Raw genomic sequence first — 25,819 nt, forward strand, 5'->3', positions numbered from 1 at the left:
ATATTGTCAGAAATCATAGTATTTTCAATTGCATCTTTGCCGGTATCTCTGAAAAACTGTAAAGAAGTGGTGTATTTATACAGGTTGGAAACCAGTTATGGAATAAAATTGTATTTGTCTTTATTTAAAAAAATATATAAAAAGCGCTGAGACCGGTCTACTTTTAAATATAAAGGTAAATTTAAATGTTCAGGGTGATTCATGGTAATTTAACATAGTCAATAACGTTTTGATTTAATTATACACCCTGTATATTCTTATTTTTTAAAGCTTTTTAACAGCTTAATCTCAACAGACTATATCATGTAGGCTCTATTATGAATAGTACAGGGTGAAATTTTCAAATTACACAGTGTGGAAACCACGTATGGAATAAAATTTTCCTTAATATTGTTCTGAAGCTATTTTCTTGTGGCATTTTAAATTAATTACTATTTAAATGGGAATAAGCCACAAAGGTTAAAATACGTTTATTGACGTTTCAATTTCCACTTCGGAAAACTTGACAATATTTTCAATATTGTCAACTTCGTCATATTTTTTTTTTTAACAAAATTTGTTTAATTTACTAATGTTTGTATTTTGAGAACGATTTCCGAAGTGGAAATTAAAACGTCAATAAACGTATTTTAACCTTTAATTGTGGCCTATTCTCATTTAAATAGTAATTAAAATTTTCCTTATTTTAAAATATAATAAAAAAAAACACTGGGACTCGTTTACTTTCATATTTAAATGTACGCTTTATAAATATAGATTTTAATCTGCAGGGTGTTATACAACTGCCCCGCAAAGTCCTTAATCTTTATTTTTAATGAAACACACTGTATATTTTTATGTTTTTAAAAACTCCTTAACAACCTGATATCAAAGAACTAGATTATGTAGGTTCTATTTTAACTAATACAAAATGAAATTTTTAAATAATATATAATTTTCGTCAAGATATTACCTTCATAAAATTTTTAATAAATTTTATGAAGTTAATGTCTTGACGAAAATTATAAATATGTATGTACTACGAGTATGACGTATTACACACATATTTTTTATTAAATTTATTTAATTAAAATTAAAATGTATGAAAAAATGTTTCCTTTTAAAAAAAAATATACGTTTAAAAAGAAAACCAAATAGAATTGGTGATTAAACAAAAACACAGCTTCATGTTTTTATTTTTTCTTTTAAATATTAAGCTTTACATTAATATCAATCGTCATTTAGCGAAAATTAACTACACTGCCCACACGCTGCATTGTAATGTATATTTAAACTAATGCGGTACTTCACAAAAAGTAAAAAACTGATAAAGAAGAAGATACATATTATAATATCTTCTTCTTCTTATTGTAGGACACGGTTCTGTTTATTATATCACTCCAGCTCTTGTGCTGTTGATGTAAACCTCTCCGGGAATCATCCCAGTGTTCTTTTTGTATTGGGTTTATGTGTTTTTGCTCATTTCGCGATTCTTTCTGCGTCCATTGTATCAAAATAATCTCCCCTGCGTCATGATTATGTCAATATCACCACATTCTGGACTTCAGTTTTCCTTAATGTATTCTCATTCCGTATTCTCTATATGAGGAAAATTTCTGTTATAGTTTTTAATACTTTCATTTCTGTAGTTCCCATCATTCTTGTTGTAAGAGAGGTTTTATCTATTGTTTTCGATGCTTATGTTTTCTTGTTTTAAGTTCATAGGTATATTTATTTTATATGATATTCTTCAAGTATGCCGATATTCGGGCTGCCTTGTTGAATTGTTTTTTACTTCCTCTACAGTATATCTATCAAGCGATACGTCTGTTCGGAGATAGTTGAAATTCATGACTTGTTCTATTCTGTGTTCATTAATTATTACATTAGTTTACATCTGATGAGGCTCTTCGGTATAATCCTTGACTGGGTCTTTTCGAGGGATAATAACGTATTTAACTTGTGCTGTTATATTGAATCTGTAAAGTTGGTGCAGGAGGTCATCTTCATTTTCTGCCATAATTGTTGCATAATCCGTATATTAGAAGAAACTCAATGCTTCGTTTTCTATTTACTAGCCAATGTCGGTTTTATTTACGCTTTCTATTACCTTGTCAATGATCATGTTAAAGATATTCGGACTAAGGCTATTTCTCTGCCTGATTCCTGCCAAAAAGTTCATTTCTTCGTTGTTCATTCATTCTTCGTTCATTCATCATAATCAAGTTCCTTGATTACTAGATATAATGTGTTTTAATTGATGTTGTTATACTTTAGGATTTGGATTACATCTTTAGTTGGACTGTGTTAAACGCTTTTATGAGATACACATCTAGATAAACAAAGATAATAGAAAAAGAGGTTTGTTGAAGTCTATGGACTTCTCTACTAGTTGGAGGAATATGCAGGTCGTGTCATTTATAGATTTGTTAGTCCTGAATCCTACAGTGATATGAGTACGGTGCAAAGTAACTTATGTGACAATATTTTTGTTAAAAATTTTGATATAGACGGGAGAAGCTCTGTTAGTCTAATTTTGTGGGTCGGTTTTTAATTCTTTTTTGTATATTGGTATTGGTATGTTTATTCTCCATTACGTGGGTATGGCACCATATCTTCGTATTTTTTCAAATATCTGTGCCAGTTTAGTTACGATTTCTGGGCTACTGTACTTAATAAGCTCGTTATTGATACCAGCAAGGTCTGGCGATTTTCTGTTTTTTATTTTTTGATTGCTATTTCTACCACTTCGCTAGTTCAATTACGTCATTGTTAATATCTTCTTTAATATCTATGTTACTTAGGTTCTGTTTTTCGGTGTATATATCGATGTCATTGTACAGATTATTAAAGTATTCTGTCTAGGTTTCAGGTTTTATATTGTTTGTGAAAATTTCCCTACTTGTTTTTTTTTTATTTCTGTCTCTTAGCATATGAAGAACCTTCTTTTGATCTCTATATATATCATGCTCCATTTTTACTGAGAATATTTCATAGTATGTTTGCTTAAGTTTATTTATCTTACAGTTCACTCTGTTTTTAACTTCTTTGTAAATTTCGTATATCTCCAGGTTTTTATGCTATTCCGGGGCTGAAAAACATAACTTATCCCATAAAATAAGTTTTGTTAATATTTTATCAAAAATTTCCCTTTAGTTCTAATTCAAATTTAAATGATACCGACATATAAATTTAGTTTTTTTTATTTACATTTTATTTTATTTATTTATTTATATACTTGTTAGTGATTTTGCCCATCACATGCGACGGAAGATCCAATCAATTGACATCTACAGTCATTCATTACACTCATTACTTTGGGCATTTGCGCAGTGTCGACAGAAGTGAATACTTCTTATAGCGCGTTAATACTATGTGGATTTATGCAATTTTTTTCTGTGGCTTAAAGAAAGTTCTTTAAAATTAAAAACAGTGTGACTTGTTGTCCTAGCTTTTTATATAGATAGGTACATATTTAAGTTCTAAATCTATTTTTTACCAATTATGTACACAAATAAAAATATAAACTTTCAGTATTCTGTATTTTTCAATTTATTTTTTCAGTACTCGATTTTTTTATTTTTAAACAATAGTTTTAAATTTAGGGATAGGTACAAGAAATGATAAATATTATTATTCTATTAATTCTAGATATAAAATTGTGTTACACCAACATTAAATGTAAGAAAATAAATCACGATGTAATGTTTAGTTTTACGAAAATCAAATAAAGCACAATTTCATGGATTTTTCGATCATTATTCAATTCCAGTTCACTGAAAAATACATTGTACGCTTTCCTTTCCATTTTTCAATCCGTTTGTGCTGATAGGTAATATTTAAAACCATTAAAAAAATTGTTAAAATGCTGACAGTTAAAAAATAATTGATAGCTGGCCCTTCGCAAACAAGGATAAATGGTTAAACTATGGTATATAAAAATAGAATGTTATAATTTTAAAGTATTAATCGCCGTATTACCGCCGAATTTAGATACTTAAATTAATTTTTAAAATTATATACTTTACTTAAAGTAAATATATATATATATATATATATATATATATATATATATATATATATATATATATATATATATATATATATATATATATAGTGAGATTCTATAATTCAATGGTTAATCTATAATTATTTTTAACCTTACATAAATGTTTTTTATCTTTGTCACACATATTTTAATTTTGTAATGATAGTTATGTAATGATGACAATTAAACCTAGCGCTAAGATTAATACTATTACAAGAATTAATAATAAACTCAACAGTCTTCCGGGTTGAACCCCGTCGATTCAGAGAAGAACAAAGGAAAGTTCATTTGTACCGTCGATGGTGACGTGGTTTGGGTGGGGGTTGGCGTGGTGATTGAAGCGGGTATTGACGCAGAAGTTGGCGTTAACATTTCGGACAGTAGTATTTTGATTAACGGGTGGAGCGGACGATATTTTTTATGAGAGGTCTCTATTTCGAAGGTAACCGTATGCCGTCATCTCTTTTATTAAAACAATTTGACCTTATTTCAATTCCTATGGCTTCTAGAATAATTCTTGAAACAAGAGATGATAGTTTTTGTTAAGGGGTTAAATATCGCCTTTATTCCTCTTGATTTAAGAATTATGTCGATTTTGTCAGTGACACCCTTGATATAAGGAAGAAAAGCTGTCGTGTGATGAGGGTCTAAGTCTTTGGGTTGAGATTGAGTGGGAGATTGGTGTCTGTGGATGCTCCTATTGATGTGATTTTCGCAGTAACCGTTTTGGATGAGGGCTTGTTTACAACTAAAAAGCTCCGAGGATCTACTTGCATCATCGCAAAGGCGTTTTGATCTGAAGACAAGGTTATTAATGACTGAATTAATTTGTAAAGTGGATGATGAGGATCATGACCAAGTAATGATTTATATAGGTGGGTTTTTCAATAAACAGAGTGATGAAAACCTTGGGATTGGTTTTTCTTTATTATAACGTCGAGAGATTATAGGCATGAATCAGTTTCCACCTCCATCGTGAACTGAATACTGGGATGTATACCATTCATATGAGTTTGAAAGAGACCAAAGCATCCATGTCTTGGTGCCTAATGACGAACACATCGTAGCCAACATGTGGGTTTGAGCATTGATGTGAATAGTAGTCGGGTTTCGAAGTCTTTCATAAAAATATTGGCAATTACTGAAGATAGTGGAAAGTCCATTGGGGCGACATTATTTGTCTGTAGAATATATTTTGAAAAATAAAATTAGTGTTGGACATACAATGTGAGATAAGTGGTATTGCTAGATACTGTATTATAGTTTCGCCTATGTATGTATATATATATACATATATATATATATATATATATATATATATATATATATATATATATATATACATATATATATATATATATATATACATATATATATATATATATATATATATATATATATATATATATATATATATATATATATATATATATATATAGGGAAATACGTACAAAATGACATATCATAATTATTAGTTTTGTAGTGGCATTGAACGCGCAGCTGAAAATTGAATCACGTGGCCCAAATTGAATTTAACGGCCTGTGAAAACGGACTTACGCCCATCTTACTCATTTCGATATTATCGCGTAGTATAGGTGTTTGTACAGTGTAAGTTTTTGTACAGACGAAAAGTTTTATGTATAAATGGTACGTCTTTTGCTATTTTTGTTGCATTTATTTTATCACTAGTAAATTTGTTGTGCCTCTGATATAATTTATTCCACAAAAAAACTCTTTGAATTAATTTTTTTATTTTTTTCTTTCATAACGAAATATTTTTAAAATAGATTAAGCATTTCCAGAATTTTTTGATTTTGTTTTAAATTTTTTGAAATTTTTTTTAAATTGATATTGTATATGTACATTTTTAATACATTAAAATAATTAACCATTAGACTTGATATTTATTTAAACAACTTATCACAACTCAACAAAAAATATCAAATGGCAATATTATGATCTTCTCACATTCGCTATTTCATCCATATAGAACGGTTATTGTTCATTTTCTTTTATATAAAATTTCCTGGTTGAAATGAATAAAAAATGTTGTTCTTGTAACTCCCATATATAAACTGGTTAAAATGTCACAACAGTGTTCCGCTTTTCGATTTAATATTGATTGATGGTACAACAGCTTCTAAAGTTCTTTTTTATTTTGTTTCAGGTCCTATGGTACAGAGACACGATGCAACTAGACACTACCGAAAGAAGAATAATGGAGTCACGCGGCTCTCGGCATACACTCGTGATTCGTAAAGTGCACAGATCAGACTTCGGAAATTACACTTGCGTGGCAGATAATCAACTGGGAAAAACAAGAAAAAGTGTTCAATTAACCGGTAAGATTTATAGTAGCCGTAGTTAAAAAGGGCGAGTGGAATATACAACGAAATCATTTTAATACTTTTTGCTTGATATAAAAAATCAGTTCCGGCTGATTTATAGCTTATTTAATTTTAGCAGCGCGCCATAAATATTCTTGAAGAGGATATTCGAGTGTTTATCGAAGCCTGTATATAATAAATTTGGCTTTTAAAAGATTATAAATCAGTTTGGTTAACATGGAATATAATACACAGTGAAACCTGGGGCAAAATAAAATTTTACAGGTTAAAATAAAATTGCATGGTCGTGAACTAACTTTACGCCATAGACGAGATCCACGTTACTAAAGTTCCAGTTTTTACATTCAAATATGCAGGTTATTCAACAAATATTAATATAGTATCTTGAATTAAGAAGGAACTAAAAGAAGTGGTAACAAGGTTAACAAAAATGTCGCAAAAGTATGGACTCAAAGAAATATCAAAAACAAAATACATACAGTTAAAATTGACAATTTAATATATATATATATATATATATATATATATATATATATATATATATATATATATATAAAAAAATGTGCACTCGTAAGTGAATGGGATGTTATCGGTCTGGAGATAAAAAAGACAAGAGTTGTGCTACTCTATCTATTTATTGAAGACGTTTCGCCTATTGTTCAATAAGCATCATCAGTTCATCTAAAAGAGTGTTATTAGCGATACATCTAATATGAAAAAACAATTAAGTAAATGATCTTACCTTTAAAAGATATGTAGCATTACAATGTTGTTATTGCAAAGAAACATCAAAAAATTAATATAATAAATATAACAGCAAAAAATATAGAAACACAGAACGCTGGATGATTCCCAATTTAACTAATTTGTTTTAAATTTCACTTTTGAAAACATTGATTGATTAAATCTATCAAAAAATATAATTGTCAATTTTGAATTGTTATATAAACAACGGCACGGCTAGGGTTCTTGACTGTTATGATCATATCATGAAACTGAAGTATTTGAAAGCTCGACGGTCAGAAATGACAATCAGCTGGTGAGATTGAAGGAAAAGTTTTATAGATGTCAACATAAATGTTATGATATAATAAAAGAAGTTGAAGAAGAAAAAAAATAATTAAAAGTAGAATACGGAAGAATCAATTTTGTAGTATTAGTGCATGGTAAATTTGGCTTAAGTTGCTGATATCAGTTCTCTTATTTAATGCATTAGGTTGTTTCAAAATGTGACACATCTCCATAAATTGTCTCTTATTAAGGTTACGTTTTCTACAGAGAATTCTAACATCATCAAAATTAACAGTATGTTTGGTGTTGATTGCATGTTCTGCAAGGGCACAAGTATGTTTAGAAAGTTTAATGTCACTACGATGTGAAGTAAGGCGTCCTTTAAGGGAACGGCCAGTCTGACCAATATAACATGCATCACATTCAGAACAGGGTATGTGATAGACTACATTCACTTGTTCCAAAAAGGAAAGAGGTGTTTTAATTTTCGAAAACAAGTTCCTGACAGTCTTAGCATTATTGATAGCAATCTTAACCGGGATATTGTTCTGTTTGTACAATTTAATAAGCTTTTCAGTAACATATGGGAAATAGGGTAGTGAAGAGTAATGGGTGGTGGAAGTTGCAATGTTAGGAGAAAGTAGAGTACTGTTGTTCATAATATTATTAGAAATTATTCTTAGTTGATCACCATCAGGTAAATCATCAATAGAAGACCCAAAACTTGTTGAAAAAAGGTATTTATTTATGAGAGATGTAGGGTAAGAATTGTCAGATAGTATATTTCTGAGTAACAAAAGAGAATCCCTTTTGTTATCAGGATGTGTTAACCTATGTAGCCTACAGCTGAGTGCTTTTATGAGATTTATTTTGTATTTGAACGGATGGCAAGAATGATAGTTAAGAAACCTATTACTAGCCATAGGTTTCCTGTACCAACTTGTAGTTAGTGTATTGTCACTATTTCTAAAGACACGCATGTCTAAGAAAGGAATACTATTGTTAGAAGGATCCTTAAGTTCATAAGTAAACTGTAAGTGAGGATCAAAACCATTAAAAATCGATAAGGTAGACTCTACTTTGTCAGGGGGTAAGGCTAACAAAAGGTCATCAACGTACCGTTTAACAAAAGGGATATGGAAATCTATAAGACCCAAACATTCAGATATCAAGTCATCAAGGACAAAGTTAACAAGGATGGGAGATATGGATGAACCCATTGGTGTACTAAAAATTTGTAAGTAATATTTATCATTGAAAACCAAAAAATATTGTTCTGTTTGTACAATTTAATAAGCTTTTCAGTAACATATGGGAAATAGGGTAGTGAAGAGTAATGGGTGGTGGAAGTTGCAATGTTAGGAGTTTATTAATTAATTAATTAATTACAATTTCAAATACAAAATAAATCTCATAAAAGCACTTAGCTGTAGGCTACATAGGTTAACACATCCTGATAACAAAAGGGATTCTCTTTTGTTACTCAGAAATATACTATCTGACAATTCTTACCCTACATCTCTCATAAATAAATACCTTTTTTCAACAAGTTTTGGGTCTTCTATTGATGATTTACCTGATGGTGATCAACTAAGAATAATTTCTAATAATATTATGAACAACAGTACTCTACTTTCTCCTAACATTGCAACTTCCACCATCCATTACTCTTCACTACCCTATTTCCCATATGTTACTGAAAAGCTTATTAAATTGTACAAACAGAACAATATCCCGGTTAAGATTGCTATCAATAATGCTAAGACTGTCAGGAACTTGTTTTCTAAAATTAAAACACCTCTTTCCTTTTTGGAACAAGTGAATGTAGTCTATCACATACCCTGTTCTGAATGTGATGCATGTTATATTGGTCAGACTGGCCGTTCCCTTAAAGGACGCCTTACTTCACATCGTAGTGACATTAAACTTTCTAAACATACTTGTGCCCTTGCAGAACATGCAATCAACACCAAACATACTGTTAATTTTGATGATGTTAGAATTCTCTGTAGAGAACGTAACCTTAATAAGAGACAATTTATGGAGATGTGTCACATTTTGAAACAACCTAATGCATTAAATAAGAGAACTGATATCAGCAACTTAAGCCAAATTTACCATGCACTAATACTACAAAATTGATTCTTCCGTATTCTACTTTTAATTATTTTTTTTCTTCTTCAACTTCTTTTATTATATCATAACATTTATGTTGACATCTATAAAACTTTTCCTTCAATCTCACCAGCTGATTGTCATTTCTGACAGTCGAGCTTTCAAATACTTCAGTTTAATGATATGATCATAACAGTCAAGAACCCTAGCCGTGCCGTTGTTTATATAACAATTCAAAATTGACAATTATATTTTTTGATAGATTTAATCAATCAATGTTTTCAAAAGTGAAATTTAAAACAAATTAGTTAAATTGGGAATCTTCCAGCGTTCTGTGTTTCTATATTTTTTGCTGTTATATTTATTATATTAATTTTTTGATGTTTCTTTGCAATAACAACATTGTAATGCTACAGATCTTTTAAAGGTAAGATCATTTACTTAATTGTTTTTTCATATTAGATGTATCGCTAATAACACTCTTTTAGATGAACTGATGATGCTTATTGAACAATAGGCGAAACGTCTTCAATAAATAGATAGAGTAGCACAACTCTTGTCTTTTTTATCTCCAGACCGATAACATCCCATTCACTTACGAGTGCACATGTTTTATATTAAATTAAACGGTCATATACCTTAAAGATATATATATATATATATATATATATATATATATATATATATATATATATATATATATATATATATATATATATATATTAAGGTACACTCGATAGTGGTGGGTTTTTCGATCAAAGTGGAAAAATATAAGACAAAGAAGGTGGCTACTTCATCTATTTATTGAAGACGTTTAGCTTTTTAATCAAAACGCATTATCAGTTCATCCAAAACGAACAATATGAAAAACCAAACATCCATAGAAAAGTTGTTATAAGTGGGTTACCTTAAAAAGATATGTAGCAGTCAATGATATTAAATATATGTAAAGAAGCTTATGAAAATAGACATTATAAGATTATATTGTATAAACAATTAATTGAAACTAAGTACAGTTTACAAATTCACTCAAACTTAGCACAGCAAAAGAACATGTGGTAATTGTACATGTATATAAAAATATGTAAAAAAAGTAAAAAACATTAATTTTCAGAGAACTAAAATGATCATAAGATACACTTCCAACAGTATATTATTAATAAAATTTGATTTTAACTTTGGGTAACATTATTAAATTGATTAAGATTGAATTAAGTGAAATATATATATATATATATATATATATATATATATATATATATATATATATATATATAATGAAGTTACCACTCTTAGCTTCGTAGTTGCTGTCAGTGAAATAAGAACAACAAACAACAGGTAGGAAATACGCCAACCACGAGAAAAGACAGTGGCCTTGAGGTCAAAATATGACAGAAGAGCAAGGCGTATTTAAATAGTCTAAGTTGTTGTGGCTGAATAGCCAGCCAACAGGTGAAGATTGATTCAACTTCCAACAGTCGAAGGTTCATAACATTTGGAACTAAGACTAATAAAGATTCTATGAATCAATTTTAATTATAAAATTTGATTAAATTATTTGATTAGAAACAATTATTTCACATGTGTAAAAGTAACATTGACAAAATAGTACAAGTAGCAAGAGCACAAGCAGCTAGCTAGTATGCCCAGCATGCTATTAACACTAAACATAAAGTGAACTTTAATGAAGTTAAGATTCTTGGCAATAAACGTAATCTTGTTAAAAGGCAGTTTTTGGAAATGTGTTCAATACTTAAACAGCCTAACGCTCTTAATAAGAGAACGGACGAACGAATATATATATATATTTATATATATATATATATATATATATATATACACATATATATATATATATATATACATATATATATATATATATATATATATATATATATATATATATACACATATATATATAACAATAAATATTGAACTATTTTATATTTAATTTTGATGTCACAGATAAAATGAAGCATTACAGAAATTTGATTAAATTAATTAATTTGAAATTTTCGAAGTAGGCGTTGCATTAAATTTATATTGCAGTTATTTTTATGTTTAATTTGACATTTCAAAGTATTTAATCGGCAAATAACAAAATTATTTACTCACAATAGAAAAGGATATACAGTTATATTTGATGAGATAGAAACTTTAAATAGTTGAAGCCCTAGACAGAAGAAATACGGAATACGAAATATAAAAACAAACAGTATTAATCACGGAAAGTTACAATATACATGTTCTTAAATAGTATGAATAAATTAGTTGACAATCAGTAATAAAAGTCATAGTGATATTTAATAAGACATCAAGGTAATGATGCTATAATCGCCGCATTCTCTTGCATTTTTCTTTTTGAGGAGACAAATTAAGATGAAAGTTAATAAGTTTGTGGGAACACATCTGAACTATAAATTTTTTTAAAGAATGCCACTAAGACATCAATAAATATGCGAATCAGCAATATAATTTTTAATATTTCGATAGGAGCCATGTCAGGTCCAGAGATTTTCCCGATTATTCATTGTTTTCAATGCGTGTAATAGTTCTTATTTTGTAATATGGGGACATATTTCTCCTGAAGTAAGGTATATTTATTTCAAATCCCAAATTTCATAATCGATCAGTTCGTCGATGTATTCCAGCGCAGCGTTGTATGTTTAAGTCGACCCCAGTGTTCTTCAATATCATTGGTGTCTATTTTCTAGGGGTTTGACTCCGCGTTAAATAGTTTTGGTTTTTTGAAGAACCATTGTTTTGGCGACGTTTTGGCAGGATCACACTTGCCATTGTCAGATTAGTTCTGCTTCTTCTTGATGTTTCAGAAGAACTGATTTCTCGACACACACACACACACACTCACACGCACACACACACACGCATACACACACTCACACGCACACACACACACGCACACTCACTCACACGCACACACTGGATATAGGTGTCCCAGCTTTGATTGTTATGGTTTTGCAGTTGTCTTTTGACTTCTCTGTTTAGCTCGTTTGCAATCCTTTTATCTTCTTGAGTTCTTGTTGGGTATGCTCTCCGTCTTCTTCTGTTTTTCTCTCTGATCAGGTTTTTTAGTTCTATACTTATGTCTCTGAATCTTCCTTTTTTGTTGTTATTTCTTCTTCTTTTGAGCTGGCATCGATGGCATTTATTATTGTTTGTTCTAGTTTTTCCACACCATCTTCCAGTTCTGTGATATTATTTGTAGTGTGTATTGCACTGATGTTCTCGCTCATTATTCTTTTGAAATTTGGCCAGCTGGTTTTTTTCTTTTTATGAGGCTGCAAATAGTTGACATCTATTGCGCCCAGGGTCAGGACGATTAAGTTGTGTGTTGAATCGCCTTCATCTAGTGAATATATTTCATATTTTTGACCCACGTTGTGTAGGATTGCAATATCGAGATGAGTCGGTGGAGCTCGTCCGTTATAGCATGTTGGATCCATTGGTCCAATTGCATGTGTGTTGTTTCTTGTTTCGAGATAGCCGCAGAGCAGTCATCCGTTACGATTTGTTTTACGGTCGTACCAATTCGGTGATCTCGCATTTAGGTTCCCAATAATGATTGTGAGTGACTCTTCTGAGTCCAATATGAGGCTTAGATCTTCGTCAAAGATAGGGTCATTAGGTCTTACGTAAGCTAAGATTTTTAGTGTCTCGTTTCCTGTGGTAAGCCGGACTATCATGGCTTACATTGTGACCAAGCCATTCAGTGTTGGGATGGTTTGGTGTTTGATTCCTTTTTTGACCATAATGGCCGTTCCTTCTCAAGTTGATCTATGGTCGGTTCTGTAGATATCATAGCCTGGAAATTTTGTTCTCTTCCTTAACACTAGGTTTGTTTCTTGAAGTGCTATGATATCTAGTTCCAGTCTAGAAGGCTTAGTTTTGTGTAAAGCCCACCTGAGTTCCAAGACCCAGTGCGAAAATCCTCCGAATGGTGTTCTAGCATATCAGACCTATGTTACTTATGGCTGTCATCACCTGGGTCATCTTTTCCAGCATATTGGAGAATTGTGCCATTTTCGCATTGAAATCCGTGTTTAAGCTGGCGATAAGTGCTGCTGCTTCATTTGTGGATTGCGTTGCCGTGGTGTTTTTGATTTCAGGCTTTTTTGTGGCCTGGGCGTAGCTAACACCTTTGTTTGTGGTGTTGCTGTTTATTGGCCTGCCCTTTTGTTGTTGTGGGGCGGCTTTCTTTTTTGGTGCCTTTGTGCATCCTCTATAATTTGCGGTGTGAGCTTAACCACAGTTCGCGCATTTGGGCTCAGTTTTCCTGTCCTTGCCGCACTCGCTGCTGAGATGATTTTCTCCGCACTTTACGCATCTTGTGCCACAATTACACGCTTTAGAACTCTGATATTAACCCTGACAGTTATAACGCTGGATGGTTTCTTTTTTGTTCTTAATTTCGTACTCTACATGTATCCTAATGTAGCATAGGTCAGAAATGCTTTTCATTTTTTGGTCATCGTCTACCTTTATCGTAACCATAAACATCGGTAGCGGTTTCTTATCAGCCCTTTTCGAAATGATGTTTACTACTTTAGTTGCCTCTACTCCTTTGTCTATAATCTCGTTTAGGATTGTCGTGGTATCGGTGTTCGCCGACAATCATCTTACTATCACTCTTTTCATCTTATCGTTATCGATAGAATAAGCGATAAAATCTACAGCTGGTGTGTGGTTCTCTAGAAGCCTTACCATTTCGAGGTAATCTTATCTGGTGTTAGTCTGTATGACTATGGACCTACCGGATCTGGCAAATTTATTTGCCGAGATTGAGTATTATTGCCGGTGGTTTTGGCAATTGTTTTGTATGTGTTTTTATTGATTCTTTGTGGCTTTGCCATATTTCTTTGCCTAGTCAGGTCATCTATAAGGTCCATGATTTTGCTTGTCAATCTTTTGACCACCTCGTCTTTGGCCACAATAGTTTGTTGCAGCTCTTGTACTTGCTCCTGCATTTTATCGAACCTTTCTTGGTATCGTTAATTTTGCATGATGATTATGTTGTTCATCTTGTCTATCGATCTTTTTAGTCTTTCTTCTCTGGCTTATCGTTTTTCTTCCGCCTCTTCCGCCTATACTCTCTCATACTCTTCCTCTGGTTCTTCAGAGTACGAGCGTTTTGTTCTGTTCCTTTTTCGTCACTTGTCGTTGTTGGTCTTCTCCTTCCCTTCGCTGGAGTTTTTTCTGATTCTTCTACTATTTTTTCGATAGTTTCCTCTTTTTCCACTATTTCTTCTTCGATATCATCTTCTTCGCCTTTGTCGTTTATTTCGGGGGGTCCCGGGTTTATAAAGCCGTTTAGTAAATCTAATTCGTTGTCTACGACAGGAGACGGCGGGTTGCCGTTATCTTCTACTTCAGGTAAACACCTTCGTACTATCACTACCTGGGGGAGGGGATTCACTTATTGTGCCTTACGGCCGCGAATAAAATGTTCAAAAGATATAAGGAGTTTTCTACTAAGAAGACTCTGTTTTTGTCTTCCCGTCCAGCCGCTGCCAGGCGGTTTTCCTGGGTGTCGTCCCAGCTACCTAGCGGTTATTCACTCCATAATTTCTTAGGGAGGGTTCCACTTGCAGTTTCTCTTACCACAGGAGCAGGGGCCGTTCATGTCTGACTTTGTCAAAACCTTACAGTGTCATCCCTGTCGACACACTGTGGTAAACCCGTATAATCGTCGCCAACGCGAAGTTACTAATAATCTCGGTGAGGTGTCTCTTCGCTTTGTTAGAAAACAATCTACCGGTACCACACACGATGTCTTACCCACCGAGAGCTGATAAGGTCTGTTTACTACCTGACTAGTTGCTTCTTCCAATACACGTCTTCACTGTTCGACCGCTCGAGTCGAACTAATCTGATTTCTCGGCAAGCAAGCAATTTGATTAAACCCAGCCTGTGAGAAATGCTCACCCCTAAGAATTACGTTCGGGTGTTACAATTCATTGGAGCGAGGTTTGTTAACTCGAGTAAAAACAGGAGTCATCCCATCGCTCTCCAATTCTCTAGACCATCCCTTTTCCCCCTATAGCACTCTGATGCGCGATGGGGGCACAACCATCAGCCAAATGCTCTTCATGTGGAGGTCCTGGGTAATAGAACCACAACATGGTTTCCTAACCGAATGCAAAACTTCTATATTCCTATATATAATCCTATTATCTTGAAGTGGCTTATCCGCGATCTGATTTCTCGGTCGCTGCACTCTCTGTTTAAATACCTTTTAGCGCTCCTTGTGACTAGTCATGTGCGCAGAATAGGCGGGATCTTCTTCGCTATTTTAATTTCTATGTTTTTCTGTAGAATTGGTTTCCACGTATTTGGGAGTCTTTGGGCATGATCTCTAATATTTAAATGTTTTTCGATCTCTATGGCTTCCCTGATTATATGTTTGGCCTTATTTTCGATGTTGGCTAGCAATGTTGTTCCATTCAAGTTTATTTTGTGTCCTGTGTTTATGGCATGTTGTGCTAGGCATGAAGTCTTCTCTTTTCTTTCGATGGCGTTTTGATGTTCTTTGCGTCTAACTTGTATCCTTCGATTTGTCTGTCCGATGTATGATTTATCGCAGTCCTCACACGTAATTCTGTATACACCTTGATTTTCCAATGCAACTTTTGTTTTTGCCGATGGTAATATGGTTACGATTTTTCTGTCGGTGTTTAAAATAGTCTCTGCTGATTTTGTCGGTCGTACCCTTTATATAAGGTAGGATAGTTTTTCTGACTGATTTGTCTTTTTTTTCTGGATCTTTGCTTTTGTTTCGAGATTGCTGTGCCTTTTCAATCGTAGACATGGAGAAGCCATTTTTTCTTAGAGCTGTTTTGCCTTTGTATATTTCTTCGTTCTTATGGTCCTCATCTGCCAGTTTCTCCGATCTTTTTATTAAGGTTTCTATTACTGAATTTAATTGTGTCGGATGATTGTGTGAGAGTGCGTGTAAGTACCTGTCAGTATGGGTTGGTGTTCGGTATATTGTATGTCCTATGCTTCCGTCTTCTTTTTAATAACTAGCACATATAGGAATGAAAGTTATTGGTTATTCTCTCATTCCATGGTAAATTGTATTTTCGGGTGGATATTATTTACGTGTGGTATGAATTTATTAAGTTTCTCTTCTCCATGCGTCCAGATAATAAATGTGTAGTCAACATACCTAAGCGATAGTTTGGGTTTATGCTCTGCTGTTTCTATTGCTTTCGATTACATCTTACATAAAAAGGTTGGCTATTACATGGAGTGACAGTGGTGAACCCATCGGCGCTCCTTCGAGTTATTTGTATATCCTGTGGTATTGGATATTTTCTACGTATAATTTTCAATGATTCTTCTACTGGGACATTAGAGAATAATGAGATTACATCATAGCTAACTAATAAATATTCAGGTTTAAGAATAACATCCCTTATACGGTCGATATAGTGGCTTGCGTTCTTGACGTAAGAATCCGCTTCCTCCACATATGGTTGTAGCTGGTCAGCTAGAAATTTTGCCAGTGATTGTAACGATGATCCGACAGAGCTGACTATTGTTCGTAACGGTAGCTCTGCCGTATGTACTTTGGGTAAACCGTAAAGTTCTGGACATCTTGATGACTTTTCTCGTTGAATGAGTTGGAACTGTTGTTCTTTCTTGATGTTTGACGCTTGTATTTTGGCTTTCGATGTTTGATACGTTGGCAACCAGATACGTTGTTGGGTCTGTTGCGATTTTTTGATATGCACTATCGTTTAGAATGTTCTTTAGTTTTGTGTCGTAGTCTTTATTGTTTATTATGACCGTAGCGCTGTCCTTGTCAGCTGGAAGTACGATAATGTCGTTGTTTTTTTTGTATATTCTGCAAGGCTTTCTTTTCTTCGTAAGTTAAATTCTTTTTCGGAGGTTTTGCTATTCTTAATATTTGTGATACATCTTTTCGAATAATCTCGGCTGTTTCTGATGGTAGTTTAGTGATAGTCATTTCCTCTTCGCTAATAATGTTTTCGACGGTAATTCGTCTCGGTTCAATAGCAAAATTAAACCCTTTGGAAAGGACACTATTTGTAGCTTCATCCAAAGTAAGATTTGAGAAATTGTAGACTAAATTCCTTGATTCTGTTGTTGGTAGTTCCTTATTCTTTGGTCGTTGTTGTAGTATCAGTTTCTCAAACTTTTGGATTTGTTTTTTCTTGGTCTGTGTAGCGCAAGCGGTAGGATGCTTGCCTCACAAGCCGGTGGTCCGGGGTTCGAATCCCACCGCCGGCAAGAACATCTAGACATTTTAAAAATGTCTATAGGCCCCAGGTCGACTCAGCCTGAATAAAAATGAGTACCTTGGGTAAAACCAGGGGTAATAATAGACGGTTGAAGCGTAGCACTGGCCATGTTACCTTCCTTGTATACCGTAGGCCCTAGATATAGCAGACTACCCTGCTATACTCCCAAAGCCGCGACAGCGGTATAAAACGGGAGACTATTATTATTATATATTTTTCTTGGTGGGATCAGCATCTGTCTCCGATCGAAAGTTTGTGAGTTTGTCTGTTTCACAGAGTCGGATGTACTTTGTTACTTAGTGTGAGATAAAGCTTTAGTAACTCTGAATTTACTTTATCGATGTCTCATCTGGAGTCTTGAATCGCTTCTCTAGTAAGTGCTAGACTTGACTTTTTTACAATATTCTTCATACAAGTGGGTATTATGGTTTCATCGCGGCAGCGTTACAAAAAAGTAAGGTTGTAAAGTAACTTACTTCTCTTTGACCGTAGTTTTTCATATCGTCTAAGGGCTCATAGAATTTCCTCCCCGTAGAGGTTAATTATACTGGATTTGAAATTTTCGCGGGAGCTGTATGTGGCTTCAGTTGTTTTCCTTGTTTGACTCCAGGTTAAATAGTTTTGGTTTTTTGAAAAACAATTGTTTTGGTTACGTTTCGGCAGGGTCACACTTGCCATTGTCAAGTCAGATTAGTTCTGCTTCTTCTTGATGTTTCAGGAGAACTGATTTCTCGGTCGCTGCACGCTCTGCTTAAATACCTTTTAGCGCTCCTTGTGATTGGTCCTGTGCGCAGAGTGGGCGGGGTCTTCTTCGTTATTTTAATTTTTATGTTTTTCTGCAGAATTGGTTTCTACGTATTTGGGAGTCTTTGGACATCAGCTCTGGTATTTAATTTTTTTTTTAATGTTTTTCGATCTCTATGGCTTCCCTGATTATACGTTTGGCCTTATTTTCGATGTTGGCTAGAATTGTTGTTCCATTTAAGTTTATTTTGTGTCCTTTGTTTATTTTATGTTGTGCTAGGGGTGAAGTCTTCTCTTTTCTTTCGATCGAACCTACTGAAAGAAATTAATTTTGTGTAATTGCCAAACAGTCACATCTATCTGACTTAAAAAAAAATGGCTGTGATTTCTTAAACCTAACGCTTTTTGACTTTAAGCTGATTGATGCTTGTGTTATTATAATCAAATTTATCGATAAACTTCGATATAAACATATAAAAACATATAACATAAACTTAACTAAGTTTAAGTCTTTGGTACTTTCTTTGGTAATCGATAAGTTTTATTTTTGTTTGGCTTAGATCTTCCCCTTTTGAAAAATTTAGCCAATCGTTCACAGCCTAAACAGGTAAAAATGTAAAATAAAATTTATTTTTCGCTCAACTACTTTAAGACTTTAATATTATCTGCAAGATTCTTTATTTGCTTCTTTGTCTTTATTAAATTTAGTGTTCAAATCTACCTTCAAACCAACCCGAATTTTCGCAAAAAACGGGTACTTTGGAATATAATATTTTTTTTTATTCTTATTTAATATTCGGTGGCCACCTTTTAGTTTGTCCATTTTAAGTGCATTCCCCATTAAGTTTATCCAATGTGTCTACAGCTCCTTTAGTTTTGTTTATTTTCTGTGTAGGAAAGCCAAATCCTGCAAAATTCAGCAGTGCATCAAGAGGTTCCTGGAAGGATAGCTATAATATAAGCTGGGCAGTCGAATCATTAAGTCCAATAGAAGAGTACAAGCTATTATTTAGGAGGTTACCAGACAGCGGAACATCAGAAGATGGGCACCCACAACCTTTACATCACCAAAGTCAAAGGAAATTCGGTTCTGGCAAGGTAAGATAATATATTAATTTTGGTCTAGGTTAATTAGTTCACGCGTTAATCTACACTTGAGTGCAAAACAATCGACTCAAAAGCGATATTTGAGATTACACCTTCCGTTTTAATGTAAGAAGTATGAAAATAACAAGATGTAATGTGCAAACAGTAACTTTATTATTGAACTTACAAAAACCGCTATTTCATTATTTGGAAGACGCATTATAAAAACAATATGCTATATGAACAGAGTTTCTCAAATATTCATCATTGCAACTATCCCAAGAAAGACGTAATGAATAGAGAAATCATCAATTACGAAATTTTTTTTTATTTTTCAATATCTGATATTACCACCCCTATTCCTAATCACACTTTCCAGTCGATTTCGCATGGATCGGATGACTTTTATAATAAATTCTTGAGAAATTGCTTCCCATTCATCATTAACCGCAGCCCTCAATTCCATTATGCTCCTTGGTGCATGATTTCTGTTTCGAACCCTTCGTTTAAGCTCATCCCAAATATACTCTATTGGATTTATGTCCGGTCCCAACGCCGGCCAATTTATTGTAGGTATACCGATCTCAGTCAGATAGGTGGTGGTGACTCGTGCGGTATGACATCGTGCATTATCATGCAATAAAATAAAGGCATCATCAATAAATCCCACGTATAAAACCACATTTTCTCCAAAATATCTCTGATGTAACGATCCGACGTTAAACCTCCACCACGTCCTCCACCAGGCACGAAAACCACCTCGGTTTTCCCATCCTTGGAAATGCCTGCCCAAAATATACAAGAACCGCCTCCATATGACACAATTTCTCGTATACAACATTGAACAAATCGTTCTCCTGGCCTTCTATAGACTCGACGCCTCTTTTCGTTGCCATGTAGGCAGATCCTACTTTCGTCGGAGAATAATACCTGACTCCATTGATAGTCGTCCTAATCCAGATGTTCGCGAGCAAATTCTAGTCGCCTTTACGTCTGGGTTGCAGTTAGCTTGGGACTCGTAGCTGCCCTTTTTGGTGTCAGGTTGGCTGCTTTAAGTCTCCTTCTGACTGTCCAAACGCTAGTAACCACACCTCGGACCTCTCTAAGCTCTTCTTTGAGATTAGCACCAGTCAAATGTAGATTTCTCAGAGATTTAGATACAAGAAATCGATCATCTCTCTTTGTTGTTGTTCGTTTACGGCCTCCTCCTTGTCGGCGGACATAATCACCAGTATCTTGGTACTGACGATATACTCGGGACACAGCAGATTGTCTTAAATTTAGTCGGTTTGCCACGCCCCTCTGGCTCAGGTATTCTCTCAATAATGCTACTGCTTGAGCTGCTTTGACAGATGTGGTATCCATTCGTTATGCAGTTGCGAACTTAATTGACTCATGTTTTAGTGCATCGCTATGGAAATTAATGCCTAATATGAATATGTTAACCGAACGCGTTAAGTCGGTGCGTGTCGATTTCAATGAATCGAATTCTGACCCCCTCTCTACGTGTTGCATTATTTATTTGTAATAGGTCACCCGATTTACCAAAAACCAAAACTTTTTTCAAACTCAATAATGAAGATAATAATTGTACAATAAATATTATTAAATTTACACCTTTTAGATTGAAACAGGAGATAGACTTTCGCAAAATAATTTTGAGTCGATTTTTTTGCACTCAAGTGTAGTTGTATAATTTGTTTTATTTTAATCGTTTTTTATTTAAGCTTGTAAGTTGTCATTAGTTAGATTTTATACCTTGGTATAGCCTTTTTGTCCGAAGGTATTCATTTTTTTCTTTCAATAGTGCTACAACAAAAATTGAGTTTTAGCCTACTGTAACTTCTATCTATCAAAAATACATCCGATGACATATGTCTGTACATTATTCTCCCATCTGCCCTTCACTTTACCATCTAGAGCTCGTCTCAGTGTTCTTTTATAATCTACCCTAACTACATGACCAGCTCATTAAAGTCTGTGGAGTCCAACGTAGTCTGAGATATGTGGTTCGGTATTATCATCTGCTAAAGCCACTCCAAATTGTTTCTTTCCATTCTCTGTTCAGCTATATAGCATTGTGTGTTTTTGTTTAAATTATTTAATGTTCTAGCCACTTCGTTTGTTGTATTGCTGTTAGTTGTATTTTAGAAGTTTATTGAGTAATATTGAGTAATATTTCATATTTATGTACATATCTTGTTTCGATATAATGACCGAAATAATTTATTTGAACCCATTTATCCCCAGAGGGTCGATAACGACCCCACTTAAGGTTCTTACACGGGGTACCATCACAACAAAATTTAACAAGACACACTTTGATACTTAAAAAGTAGTGCGAAACTATTAGTTTATGAATATATATTAGTTCTACATAAAAAATATTGTTTAATGTAATAACTATTTAAATGGGAATAAGCCACAATTAAAGGTTAAAGTACGTTTATTGACGTTTCAATATCCACTTCGGAAATCGTTCTCAAAATACAAACATTAGTAAATTAAACAAATTTTTGTTTTTTTATCATCATATAGGTAATTATATAATTATATAATATAATTTACCAAGTAACAAAAGTCCAATCTATAGGTATTTTTTATCTTACATGTAATACGCATATAAAATGTACATTCTTGCAATATTAAATTAATTAGGTTTAATTTTTATTGCAATTTATTTTTAGACAAAGCTGTTTAGTAAAAATTTAAATCAAGCAGGTGGGGATGTTTCACGATCGGTCTTTCACTAGTATTTTCGGAAAAGACAGACAGATATTAACCCGGAAGAGCTACTGATGTTCTACTTAAACGTGATCATTAAACCTTTTCTACACGTGAACCATTTCTTTTACCCTCTTTCGTGGTAATTTAATTCTCTCTTAGGCTACAGCAAAGCGTTAAAAGCTACTCGATGCTCGATATTTATTTTCTGTATCGACTAAGTTTATGGTTGGGATCGTCTTGTTAGATAGCACTAATGAAAGCTGTAATTTCTAGACTTGATTCTTCATAAAAATTTATGAGAAGAAAAATATATTCTATGATATAACGGGATGAGAAATATTTTTCCAATAGTTTATAGGTTTTAAGTCTCTGGCGGACGCGTCAATTAATTTTTCATAAGCAGGCGCGCTACGGAATTTACACGCCATTTTAATTTTTTAGTTTTATATCTTTAAAACGTAGAAAATTGGTCAGATAAAAAACTGTTGTGTTTATAAACGTTTTATTAATGAACAGTTATGACAAAAGGGTACAAAAAATATTTATTAGCATTCTGTCTTTTCCCCGTTACACTTTAAGCATATAATATTTATGTTACCATGTTTTTGTAGATATTTTTTCCACACTTTTGATACACAGACTGAGTTTTATTACTTTTATGTATGCCAAAGATATAACATATTCCTGGTTTTGCTATTTCTCTTCAAGTCTGATCGGTGGTTATGTTTTTCAACAAAAAGTCCTGGTAAGGTCCTGGTCCTTAAAAAATCCTTGCATGAGTGACCGTTCTTTTAAATGGCCCTTCATAAGTTGTAAAGATTAATTAAAAACTCGAAGTCTCTTATCATTTAAAAAGTCTTAATGCTCTAAACTTAAACACTAAACTCTAAGATTCAAAATTACCTTCTGGACAAGGTGAAAAGCTTGGGTTTGTTCGGAATATAGATTTTTTTTAATATATTAAGTCCCATGAGATTTTTTTAAATAATCGTTTTTCTGAAATACCCCAAAATAAAGTTCAGTAGGTCGTCCAGGCGAAAAGTTTTTGTTTTAACAAATTATAATAATAAATTTTTTTGGAATCATGAATGTGTTGCTTGTGTGAGTCCATTTCAAATAGGTAAAAGAAACTAAGACTTACTCACAATCAATTTAATTTTACTACCAAAACGACAGGTTTCGCTTCCTACACTTTGCACAGCATCTTCAGGTCAAACGGTATAAAATAAATTAAATGCTGAAATTATAAAGCCCGTATTAGGGTGCTGTCTTATAAAGATAAATGTCAAAAAATTACTGTCAAAAATTAATAATGTCTATGTTTATTAATATGCATAAAGTTGATTAAAGAGACAAAGTATAAACCTACAAATTGGTAAAAGATAATCTATTGAATTAAATTAGAATAATGAATTAGTAACAAACAAAATACTACTTACATGCCTGTACAAGAATTATTAGTTAATGATTTGTGATACATAGTTCAAACTATCCTGTATTGCTGATGATGGGTGATCATCGGTTAATAATGTAACTGTCTGACAATCTAAGTGTCTTACAATCTACTATAGTATATTATGATTTAATAATTCATAGCACTTTTTAAGGTTATAAACATTTACAATACCTCCGTAGAATTTAGTTCAAATTAAATGGCAAAAAATATTCGGAAAGCTGGTTAAAAACACAACTTTTAGAAAAAAAAAGCCCCTTTTTTTAATCACATAAAATGTTGTTAATTAACAGCATTAAGCGCTAAAATCTTTTTATGAGAAAAGTCGAAAGTTTTAACAAAACTTTTAGCCAACAAAATTATTGAAAATTGTTTATAAACAATTTATAAATCATATTGATTTAATCAAATTATGTTTTAAATAAATCAATAAAAAAAAACAAAAAAGGGGACTTAGGAAAAGTTTGTACATTCCGTAGTTATTAGTTACTTTGTTTTGGTTAATTTTTAAACGAAAATACAATAAATGTTATTATTTTAACGTTGTATCCCAGTTTAAAAAAAGAAAGAGCAAATTTAGTCCAATAGAACACGAAAAGTGTATTTTTTTTTCCGAACGGTATATCTTAAAACTGTGTTGGAATTTTTGAAGTTGGCTTATTTTTCAAAAAATCTTATAAACAAAATTAAATTTTGAAAAACTATTGAACCGATCTGGCATATCTTTTATGTTTTATTACTAATAATTTTAATAAATATTAAAAAAGTCAGTCACAATATTTAAAAGCGGCAATTTTATTTTTTTATTTTGCAATAACTTTTTTGTTAATTACCCAATTTTAATTAAGCACATCTCATTTTGTGTATGTTTTTGTTTTTAAAAAAGTTGTCTGTTGACAAAAAACCTCTGAATAGACAAGTTTTTAAGTTACGAGCAAACTAATGAGTTTGACGATTTGATTGTTTATTTAAGAATAGTTCCACTACAAAATTAATAAATCTCTAAATGAGAGTCTTTTTATATATCTTATACTATGCATTTTAACTGTCAAACCTGTCTATATAGTTGTGTCTAGTAAAAATCTAACTTAATTGACCTATAAAATATATGATATTAGACTAAAAATATTAGCAAATAAAAAGAGTTTTTCATGACACTTTGATACAGGTATCTAACAACTGCTTTTATTAAATTTGGTGATAATAATATGTAATAAACAAAATAGGCAAAAGATTAAACTTCATTTTTTACTTATTAACAATATGTAAACAATGTAAGATCGGTATTTCATTTTAAATACTAAAGATGAAGACCGGCAAATTATATGGGAAAGTGATACAATTTTACTAAAAAAGCATAGAAAATCTTTTAAAATGAATGTTGTAAAATTATTTTTATTAATTCCGTGTTTAGTTATTGCAAAAATAGCTTCAAAAGTCGATTTTTTAAAAATTATTAATAACTTTTCTTAAAAAGCACAAAAAATTTTAATTTTGGGTGATAATAGGTAAAATAGCATTATGTATTCAGCTATAAAAATTTCAAGAAGTTTCATTTTTATTGAAAAATTGTTTATCCCAGAAAGCTTTTATCTACAACATTATTATGCGTAAACTATAAGGTCCACATAAATTCTAAAAGTACCAAAAAAAATGATGTTATAAGTATTGTATGTTATAAGTATGTATAATAAAAATTATGTTATAAGTAAATCTTTTAAGTATTGTAAAATAAGTTTATGAAAGTACTGTGATATAAACATTTAAAATAACTAAGACGCATCAACATAGAAAGGTAATTCTTCAGGATTCAGAATGTCAGCATTTTTACACGAATTTATGATATCTGATGAATATCTTTTAAAAATACAATTAAAATTTATTTTTTTTTTATTGAAACAGAAATCAATATGTATTAATTTTTCTTGAATTATGGTTTCTATTTTTAAAATTACTTTTCTTAAATGAAAAATATTAGAAGAATATTTTAATCAAATTAATTGTTATAAACTTTGTATAATT

At 32.3% G+C, this 25,819-nt stretch overlaps 1 protein-coding gene across 3 annotated transcripts in view; it reads left to right on the forward strand.

The window, feature by feature from the left end:
• Positions 1-25,819, forward strand: part of LOC140443510 (limbic system-associated membrane protein) — a 1,158,062-nt gene that overhangs the window by 1,089,772 nt on the left and 42,471 nt on the right. For all 3 annotated transcript variants that reach the window (XM_072534819.1, XM_072534818.1, XM_072534821.1), the window contains 2 exons: positions 6,196-6,370; positions 19,427-19,629. In XM_072534819.1, the coding sequence (XP_072390920.1) occupies positions 6,196-6,370; positions 19,427-19,629 (378 nt within the window). The remainder of the gene's footprint in view (positions 1-6,195; positions 6,371-19,426; positions 19,630-25,819) is intronic.

The sequence above is a fragment of the Diabrotica undecimpunctata genome, chromosome 6, assembly GCF_040954645.1.
Source record: "Diabrotica undecimpunctata isolate CICGRU chromosome 6, icDiaUnde3, whole genome shotgun sequence".
Classification (NCBI taxonomy): domain Eukaryota; kingdom Metazoa; phylum Arthropoda; class Insecta; order Coleoptera; family Chrysomelidae; genus Diabrotica; species Diabrotica undecimpunctata.